We start from the raw sequence: 10736 nt of genomic DNA, 5'->3' as shown, positions 1-10736 counted from the left end.
CCAATTCCTGCCAGTGTAAATATTATGGAACTCTAATAATACCATGGCATTGAATCCTGGTATATGTACAGTGGTATTAATACTATTTTCATGATATCACATCCAAAATAACACATGAACTTTTTTAGTTTATACAGAATCTTACTTGTCATCTTGTACTTCAGCGCAGCCACATTGAAATTGTGCATTCTTCTAAAATACATGCATACGTGATTTGTTTTTAAACAATCTCTTTTTCTGTTTTTTTCCCATATGCCCCCTCTCCTTGGATCGTCTTGCAGCAGGGGTCAGCCAAAGGTATGACCCTCATTTCTGTCTAAAATAAACATGCTTACAACACACAAAATACAAGTTTGATAGAACATTCATACAGTATACAAGTTTGATAGAATAAAACAAATGGAAACACAGGGTAACCATTTTTATCTCTATCTATCTGTCTCCCTTTTGTCAAGACCTTCGCCTATGACTACTGTTTTTGGTCGATGGATGAGTCAGAGACAGAGAAGTTTGCTGGTCAGTTTCTGGAAACACTTCTTGAAGAAGCCACTTTGTCTTTTGGTTCAGTACCAAATATCTCATCTGTATCATCTTTGATGGTTCTTGCGCTAGTGCTGGTGGTGCTAGTGAAGATAAGGTTTTGTTTACACATCAAGATCATTTGTACTAACAAGGTTTTTCCAGAAAATCTACAGTGTGCCACCTTGAGGTTTTCAGTACAGTTTCAAGTCAAGTGATTTGATTTATAATATATAAATAATTGTATATATATAAATAATTTTATTTCTTATTTTTAGGGACATAAATTTTTTTTCATTATGCCATTTTTTTAAGCTGTATTTGTTTAGGTGTCGTCATGCACTTCAGCACAGCCATACGTGGTTTCTCCTGTTTTCCTCTGTTTCTCTCCTTCACATGATGAATCATTTTGAAGCTACAGTGAAGCCTATTTTTAGAACCATAACCTTAGTTTAGTTTAATTGTTATCTCAGAGTCATACATCACTTGAAAATGTTCTTGTCAGGTTCTTGTAAGATTCACATTTATGGACGTCTGTCTTAATTGTCATTCAATCATATTTTAACAGGCCAAGATGTAGTGTTTCAGTGCCTTGGGGAGAGTCTTTTGCACAATGCCTTTCAGGGTTACAATGCCTGTATTTTTGCATATGGGCAGACTGGTGAGTAATGCTTTGTACGCAATGACCTTTGCTCAGTTTTTTTAAAAGCACTCTAAACATAACCACTCTTCTTTTGTAATGTGATTATTTATGTTAAAGGGGTCATCGGATGCTAAATGCACTTTTACATGTTGTTTGAACATAAATGTATGTTGGCAGTGTGTGTACACAAGCACCCTATAATGATAAAAATCCACCCAGTGTTTTTTTAAATCATTACCCCTTTCTCAAATCAAGCCGTTCTCAGCTTCTTGTCTGTGTGACGTCACACTGACCCAGGCCCTCCCACGATAGTTGATTGACACTAGCGTTTTACCTTTGACCCGCCCTGAGTGAGCTGTCATCAGTCCGCCACTGTTTCGACGCCGGAGCAGATGTAGACAAGAATGACTCCTAAGCGATTGAGGTTTTCTGTTGTTGGATGTAATAATGAACATAGCAGTCGTCATTTACTCCCGACATCTGAGCCGCTGAAGACGCAGTGGATTACGTTTGTTTGTGAAGGGAATGCACCCCCCGATCTACCTAAATGCGTCTATGTTCGCACGAATCATTCGTGATCCAGCTTCACCTACAGAAGAAGTGAGTATATGTTTTTTTTTATGAATCTTTACAAATCGCCTTTCCTAATAACGTGCTAGTTAGCAAGTTTCACGATGAATGCAGCTAAAGTTTACCGTCTCTCAGAGAGCGGCTCGGAAGAGAGGGGTGGGGTCAGCAGAGCTCATTTGCATTTAAAGTGGCATGCAAGAAAACGGCTTGCTCTGAAAAGAGCTGTTTTTGACAGGGTAAAAAGGGTGTTGTTTTACACTACCATTGAGAAATTTTAATCAAAGTATGTTATAGACTTTTCATTAAGACCCTAAAGAATCATATCACCTTGTGGAAAATGGGTATCCGATGACCCCTTCAAGTACTGAGTATTTATTTTAAGTAACATGAGAACTTGTCATTTCCCTCAGGCTCTGGGAAGTCATACACCATGATGGGTTCGGCAGACCAACCCGGTTTGATCCCCAGACTCTGCAGTTCTCTGTTTGAGCGGACCATTCAACAGCAGCGAGAGGAAGAGAGCTTCACCGTGGAAGTCTCTTATATGGAAATCTACAACGAGAAAGTCCGGGACCTGTTGGACCCCAAAGGGTGAAGCCTATTGTGTCTTATGTAGAATCTCTGAGCTTTACTCTGCTGTAGATGTCGATCTTACACAATATCCATTTTTCCCACAGGAGTCGACAGGCCTTAAGAGTGAGAGAGCATAAAGTTTTGGGGCCTTATGTTGATGGTCTATCAAGGCTTGCAGTAGAAAGTTACAAGGTAACAAAATAGGACAAAAATATCTTTAATGGTGGAATAACATACGCTTTACACTGTTTGAACTTTCACCTCCTTTTTTCCCAATATATACTGTCGTTTAGTTGATCATGTGGCTCAGTTATCCCCTCTTTGGGTCTGCAGTTGATGCTTAGCAAATCCCACTGTAGGAATGTTTGTAGTCAGCTCACAATACGACATGTCACTGCTGATGTTTTTGGTCTTATGGAAATCTTTGTCATTCTAAAGCCTTTCTAAAAACAGATTTCCATGGCTTTTTGCAGAATTTGATGCATGGAATTGTGTAATTTGTCACCGATTCTTTTAATTCTACTAAATTATGTTGAGTTTAAATCGGTTTAATGTGTTCAATGCTTTGGATTAACACATTTGTACAAATTTTAATCCATTCTGTAGAATTACAGAGATTCCATAGGTGATCATTGTGGAAGCCCTATTTAACTCAGTTCAAAACCTAAAAACAGGTTACTTTGCAGTAACCATAATTCATCAGCATTGTGCCTGCCTTATTTTTAGAGGCCATATTCAGGACATCTTTACTGCTTTGCTTTTTTTTAAACAAAAAAAATAAGTATGCACAAGTGTGCAGTATTTCTGACCTTTAAAGCATGTCTGAGATTCTAATCGTGTCCCTTCTCCTACCCAAAGGACATTGAGTCCTTGATGTCTGAGGGGAATAAATCCCGCACTGTGGCGGCCACCAATATGAATGAGGAAAGCAGTCGCTCCCATGCCGTTTTCAATATCATCCTCACGCACACACTAAAGGACCTGCAGTCGGGGGTAAGGACACATTTACACACACTGTTCTAAAGCTGATTTTCATAGATTAAGATTTAGATGCAAGATAATACAAGTGGAAAATCACTTAAATGGGTCACACCCTACACACTTCAGGTTTTATTTCTTAAGTCCACTTTTTATGTTAGACAAAGTTTCTTGCACCATAAAACTTATAATCATTACCATTTTGCACCCTTAGCTTTTACTGCTGTACATTTTTAGACTTCATGTAAATGACCTTCTTTATGATTGGCTAACCTTTGCATACCAGCATAGTTTGGCTATCAGGTTGGGTCAAGTTTCTGAATTCTGAATAAACATGACTATGCAAATAGTAGACTTTGGATCATTACCGGTTGTTTCCTATTTATAATATTGCATAATTCATTTAATTTATGCATCTCCAATGATCTTGTACCATTAAGTGCACTCTGGACCAAGTAAACCTTCCCTTATCGGCTTTATCGTGAGCATGGAGAGAGCTCATGCAAATGGCAGGAAAATTGATGAATAAATGATAGAGTGTCCGAGTTTAGACGTCAGCTGATCTCCTCTTGTGCTGTCCTGGTGTCACTTTGCTTTTCTTTTGTGCCGTATGTCATGATCACCTGATTCGACTTGTGTCCAGTCCCTAATCTATAATTCATCAGGGCCTGGACTGTGCTGGCCACTCAACAGGTGCAAGATCTAAACTTAGCATGTTGTCACTAAAACAGAGCAATGATAAAGTTTTAGCCTGCATGCACATACCTGTGCACCAAACCCAGCCCTCATGTATGTGCTGCTTGTCATCTCAGTCATCGATAAGTAATGATGTGTGTATTTTTCCAGCGCAGTCATCAGTGCTGTCTTTTGCATGCTGTGGTTTTCCATGCAAACAGCGCTGTTGGGAAATGTGAGGCAGTAGATTACCTCGGATTTCCAAATTCTTTTGTATTAAAATCTGTGTTTAGCATATTATGGAAAACAGCTACTTAAAAATAAGATTTTTACATTGTCTGTGCTTGACTGTGTAAACTCACCACTAGTTAACACTTGTGGGTTCTCCCAGAGTATTGCCATGCAGTTGCCAGAGCTGGGTAGTAACTGATTACATGTAATCTGGATTACGTAGTCAGATTTCAAAAATTAAGTACTTGTAATTAGATTAAATTACATTTTTAAATATTCTAAATCAGACTACAGTTACTTTTTTATAGATTACATGATCACATATTATTTATGTAATAAATTATGGTTTAATTAATAACTTATTTTAATTTTACATTTTTATTATTTAATTAATTATTTGGTTTTCATTAAACTCACAAACCACTTGCAGTTAGTTTATGAACCCCAGTTTGGGAAACCTTGACATAATTTAATGTTTAAGGCACTTGGAATGGAATATATTTTCTTTTTCTTTGCATTTTTATATAGATATGGTACAAGATCCTTTTTAAATCAATGTGATAAACGAGATGGGTCAAAAGTCATCTAAAAGTAATGGAAAAAGTAGTCTGATTGTATTACCTAAAATGTGCAATGTGTGGATTACGTTGCTAACTACAATTTATGTCATGTAATTTGGAATCAGTAGCGGACTACCGTTTGTAAGTAAACTACCCAGCTCTGGCAGTTGCTAAGATATTTTGAGGCGTTAATGTGTACCTATGCAGTTGCCAGAGTGTTCGGAGTGGTTGCCAGGACATTGCTATGTAATTGCTAAAGTTTTTTGAGGGGCTACTGCATAACTAGGTGGTTGCTAAGGTGTTCTGGTTGGTTGTCAGGGTGTTACTATGAAGTTACTAAGGTGTTCTGAGTGGTTAATGCTTAGCTTTTTGGTTGCTAGGTGTTTTAGGTGGTTTTCAGGGCATTGCTGTACAGTTGCTGTGGTGTTCTGAGGTGTTAATGGATGGCTAGGTGATTGCCAGGCAGTCCTAAGTGGTTGTCAGGGTGTTGCTATGTAGTTTATAAAATGTTATGAGGGGTATGTGCATGACTGTAAGGTTGCTAGGTTGTTCTGAGTGGTTGTCTGGGTCATTGCTATGCAGTTTCTAAGGTTAGTGCATAGCTGTGTGGTTTCTAGGGTGTTTTAGATGGTTTTTAGGGAATGTCTGTACAGTTTCTGTGGTGTTCTAAGAGGTTAATGCGTAGTTATATGATTGCTATAGTATCCTGAGTGGTTGTCAGGGTGTTTCTATGTAGTTTATATGGTTTTCTGATGACTAAGTGCATGGCTATAAGGTTACTAGGGTGTTCTGGGTGGTTGTCAGGGTGTTGCAATGTGTTGGGTGTTGAGTGGTTAATGCATGACTATGTGATTGCTACGGGGTTTTAGGTGATTTTCAGGGCATTGCTATGTAGTTTCTATGGTGTTCTGAGGGGTTAATGGATAGCTATAAGGTTGCTGGATGTCCTGAGTGGTTGTCAGGGTCTTGCTGTGCAATTTCTAAGGTGTTCTGAGAGGGTTAATGTATAGTTAAAAGGTGGATAAGGTGTTCTGGGTGGTTATCAGGGTGTTGCTACACAGTTTCTAAGGTGTTATGAGTGTTTAGTGCATAACTATGTGGTTTCTATGGTGTTTTAGGTGGTATTCAGGGCATTGCTGTGCAGTTGCTATGATGTTCTGAGGGGTTAATGGATAGCTATAAGGTCGCTAGGGTGTCCTGAGTGGTTGTCAGGGTGTTGCTATGCAGTTTCAAAGGTGTTCTGAGAGGGTTAATGTATGGTTAAAAGGTGGATAAGGTGTTCTGAGTGGTTGTCACTCAGTGTTTCCTTGTTGCTATGTGGTTTCTAGGGTGTTCTTGGTGATTTCCAGGGCGTTTCCATGTAGTTGCTAATACGTTCTTTGGGATTAATATGTAGGCTATCTCTGTAGTTGCTAGGGTGTTCTGAGTGGTTGTCACTGCCTCGCTATGCAGTTGCTAATGTGTTGTGAGGGGTTTACTCATAACAATGTGCTTGCAGAGGTCACTCACATATTTAGAAGTCTTAAAGGTACAGTAGCAAGAACAGCCTGTTCGTTCTAAAGGTCAAAGAGAAGGTGGAAATGGGTCATAAAGAAGTAACTTGAGTGTAGTTAAAGAAGGGAAAAAAAATGCTACAAAAGAGCAGATTATGTCTCCTTTAAATAGCTGATTATAGATTAATGAATTAACTCTGGCTCTATATGATCGTGTATTCTCAGCCAATGTGCATGTGGAGCCTGAAGCCTTCGCAGCACAAGGACTCTCTTTGTTGCTGTAATGCACTGTAATCTCGGTCCAGCTCAGTCCCCCCTCCTCACGACTTCCCATATCCTCTCAGCTCACACTCCCGTCTCTCTGCCTCTCCTCTTAATTAAACCTCATCTCTGATGCTCAAACGGGGATTGTGTACAGTAAGGTCTGATGCTGGGGCACATAAAGGAACTCCACCCCACATACTGCTCCAATGCTGTGCAATAGAGAGGAGAGCAATGGATGCTTGTCTACGGCCCACTATAGCCTCTCTTGTCATTGTTCCTTCATAATATAGGACAGCTCACCAGAATTTGTCCAGCGTGGTCATTCATACACAAATTTAACATTTAAAGCCGTTTCCCTGGGTTTCTAGGGAGGATAAGCACAGACAGGATTGACAACCATGGAAATGTTCAGTAGTGAGGGATTATTTATGTTGCTTTTTTTATGAGTTCCCGCCACTGCTAGTTCACTGTTTATTTCCAGGATAACTAGGCGCCAATCATGGAAACATACACGTAATGAGGTCAAGTGACATGCTATTCCGAAAAAAAAGTAGCCAGTGTATATTATGCAGTAAGCAGTATTCAATTTTGAACGTAGCGTCTCATTTCTTTTTTTGTTCTTTTTCTCTTTCTACAGACAAGTGGGGAAAAGGTGAGTAAGCTGAGTTTGGTGGACCTGGCAGGAAGTGAGAGAGCTGCAAAGACGGGCGCTGCAGGCGAGCGGCTCAAGGAAGGCAGCAACATTAACAAGTGTGTGCAACCTTGACTCATTCTGCATGATGCCTGCCTTTGTGGTTTTTAAAAAAACAAAATTTTTATCTGTCTTGTCATGGTACTTTTTTAAATGAATGTACAAACCTGCAGATGTTTTGCATTAATCTTATGGAAGAACAAGAACAAGTCTAATTGATACTTTGCCCCAAAAAATACAAAATTATTTTTACCTTAAAGGAAGCCTGAAATAAACAAAAATTCTGCATTTGGACACATTTTTTTGGCAATTAAAAGCATTATGTTATGTTATAATTAATAATAATAATAATTAATAATTTGTAATAATAAAATAATATTTATTAGTTTTTTGGTCCATTAATCAATATCATTCAATTCAAGTTTATTTGTATAGCGCTTTTTTACGATACAAATCATTGCAAATGATGCAAATATTTAGTAGTAGCTTATCAGTGGTGACTGTCAGTTTATGTACATACAGCAGAAATGAACAAAAAATCAATTAAAGACGTAATCAAACAGACGATGAACACTATTAACAGCAATTATTATATGATGCAATCAAACTTATAGCAAAGTTTGGTAGTTCTGTATGTTGTTTCAGGGTTGGCATCATCTGAGGTCCTCTGAGGGGTTTGCATCATCTCTTCTCAGGTGTTCTGGATCCAGACTGATCAAAGTTACACAAGATGTCAATCCCGTGGCAAAAACAGAGAAACAAATAGAGACATAATTAGCGTAGCTGCTGTTCCAGCCAAGTAAAATTTATTTGTTTAACCCAAGCTAAAGAATAATAATACGCATTTGATCAGATATAACTGCAGTACAAGATTATGAGATGCATTATTTGAATGCCTGGCCAAAGAGATGAGTCTTTAATCTAGATTTAAACGGAGAGTGTGTCTGAACCCCGAACTTATCAGGAAGGCTATTCCAGAGTTTGGGAGCCAAATGCGAAAAAGCTCTACCTCCTTTAGTGGACTTTGCTATCCTAGGTACTACCAAAAGTTCAGAGTTTTGCGACATTAGGGAGCGTGATGGATTGTAGCAACAGTACATCCATCTAGTTGCAAATTGTAATCCAAGAGATTCTGTGTACTGTTTTTTTTTTTTTGGTCTAATAATATCTCGGTGTTATCCGAATTTAATTGATTGGTCATCCGATCTTTTGGGCCTATGGCGCCTATGGCGACGAAGCCCGCCAAAGCCCGCCAGAATGGGCAGGGTATAGCACTGCAGTTTATCTTTGGGTGTGATGAATGAAGCTGAAGTATTAGACGCTGTAGAATCTACATTTGCTATTGTATTTCTGATGTTATCTATCATATTACTATATATAATATGTTACATTATATTATGCCCTACCAAGGACAAGCAATGTGGAGATTGATTATATGATATTATATTATTAATTGTAAATTATTTATTAACAATTACATGCTCCAAAAATCATCTTCATTTTCTTCGTCTAATTTTATAAATTTTTCCCTTTCAATTTTGGAGTAAAATGTGACCCAGACATGTTTTCGTGAGATTCTCTTGCTTAATCTATTCTCTGAATATCTGAGTCACCTCTGAATATTTTCCTATGGCACTGAATTGAGGCGTTTTCCTTTTCTGTTGGATGGGTGCTTTGACTTTTACAGGAGACATGTCATGGAAAATAACTGTTTTGAAATAAGTTTGTCTTCTGTGTAGACATAATCTTCATTTCCAGTGCGAAGCTCCCCACTAATATTGTGTCTGGATGTTTTAGCCCTCTAAGAATGTAATTTAGTTGATTAAAGATACTGTGGAGAATCAGAGTTGTTAAATTGTCTACATCTAAGGGGCACAGTTTGTTCTGAGAAAGGTTTATAAATCTGGTGAAGGCTTTTTGGCCTGCCAGTGCATATTTATGTGTGTGAAGTATGTCTTTCTCCTTGGTCTGTTTCTCTCTCACTTATTTTTTCCATTTCTATCTTTCCTCTCCACACTGGACAGGTCTTTAACCACTCTGGGTTTGGTGATCTCAGCTCTGGCAGACCAGGGTGCTGGAAAGAACAAGAACAAGTTTGTGCCCTACAGAGATTCGGTGCTGACATGGCTGCTTAAGGTATGAACACTCATTCTGTCCGGTAAACACCAGGAAGGGGAATTTCCACAGTATTTTTTACGTTTTCCAATTCAGTTCCATCCACACACTTTTGAATTTATAAAATCTCTGGAAAGGGCCCACTCTGCCCTGTGCATTGATGTTTAATGTCCGTCCTTCTGGTGTAACCACAGGACAGTCTGGGTGGAAACAGTCGGACTGCTATGGTTGCCACTGTAAGCCCTGCGGCAGATAATTATGATGAGACGCTATCAACGTTACGCTATGCAGACCGAGCAAAGAGCATCGTCAACCACGCCGTGGTCAATGAAGACCCCAATGCCAGGATCATCCGGGAACTCCGAGAAGAGGTGGAGAAACTGCGAGATCAGCTGACGCAGGCTGAGGTACACATTTTTTATCATTTTCTTAGTGTGAAGTTCCAAAATGTCAAAAACAGCATGTTAAGAGCCATGTTCCATATACAGTCTATGAAGGCACCAGAGCTGAAGGATAGACTGGAGGAATCGGAGAAATTGATACAGGAGATGATGGTCACCTGGGAAGAGAAGCTGAGGAAGACTGAGGAAATTGCACAAGTAACAGCAACAACAATTTGCACTGTTTTGTCTGGACTGTAATTTTGTTTATGTCTGGATGTTCTGTAGTTCATGTTCCATAACACCATCCGTCAAACACAGAAGAGGACGCTAAAGTTCTTCTCGCATTGTTTTTTTCTTTGCACAGGAGAGACAAAAACAGCTGGAGAGTCTTGGCATCTCTCTGCAGTCATCTGGTATCAAGGTTGGAGAAGATAAATGCTTCCTGGTCAACCTCAACGCTGACCCTGCCCTTAATGAACTATTAGTTTATTATCTAAAGGTAATGCACAAATATTTTATTTTATTTTATTAAGAGTTTTGTATATTGTGTGTATATCATTATTATATTAATAGTATTATTATTTATATTATTTTCTACTTATTACATATATTATGCATGTTTGTTATTATTATTATACACGTTTTAATGTAATACAATATATAACAAGTATATATTATAATTAGGGATGCACCGATACGATACTGGTATCAGTATCGGTCCCAATACTGAGCTCATGTACTCGTACTCGTTAAAATGCCCCGATACCAAACGCCGATACCACACAGCATGTGATAAGTGCCATATTCAGACAAAGAAACACTGACAACAGACAGCAGAATGGAGTTATTAGAGATTAAAGATGTCTACGAAGTATATGTATGCAATGTATTTAAAACATTCATTATTAATGCCTGCATTGCTGATTTGCGCCAGCTGGTAAGCAAAGCACGCTGAGTGGATTGAGCGCGCGGCGGCGCAGATGCGCGAGCTTGTCAAGTGAATATCCCTTTCTCACAGACATCACTGGAAAGTTTGTAGTT

The 10736-nt window shown here is 38.7% G+C and overlaps 1 protein-coding gene across 5 annotated transcripts in view; it reads left to right on the top strand.

Moving 5' to 3' along the window:
- Positions 1-10736, top strand: part of LOC107693111 (kinesin-like protein KIF13B) — a 54463-nt gene that overhangs the window by 21814 nt on the left and 21913 nt on the right. For 4 of the 5 annotated variants that reach the window (XM_016492367.1, XM_016492368.1, XM_016492370.1 and 1 more), the window contains 11 exons: positions 282-297; positions 456-516; positions 1088-1180; positions 2143-2323; positions 2410-2497; positions 3164-3298; positions 7144-7256; positions 9222-9333; positions 9507-9719; positions 9801-9911; positions 10060-10194. In XM_016492367.1, the coding sequence (XP_016347853.1) occupies positions 282-297; positions 456-516; positions 1088-1180; positions 2143-2323; positions 2410-2497; positions 3164-3298; positions 7144-7256; positions 9222-9333; positions 9507-9719; positions 9801-9911; positions 10060-10194 (1258 nt within the window). The remainder of the gene's footprint in view (positions 1-281; positions 298-455; positions 517-1087; positions 1181-2142; positions 2324-2409; positions 2498-3163; positions 3299-7143; positions 7257-9221; positions 9334-9506; positions 9720-9800; positions 9912-10059; positions 10195-10736) is intronic. The other variant, XM_016492369.1, reaches the window with a different exon arrangement.

This window comes from Sinocyclocheilus anshuiensis, unplaced genomic scaffold (assembly GCF_001515605.1).
Source record: "Sinocyclocheilus anshuiensis isolate Anshui unplaced genomic scaffold, SAMN03320099.WGS_v1.1 scaffold222, whole genome shotgun sequence".
Classification (NCBI taxonomy): domain Eukaryota; kingdom Metazoa; phylum Chordata; class Actinopteri; order Cypriniformes; family Cyprinidae; genus Sinocyclocheilus; species Sinocyclocheilus anshuiensis.
Note: the sequence above shows the minus strand (reverse complement) of the source record. Positions and strands in the feature narration are given on the sequence as shown.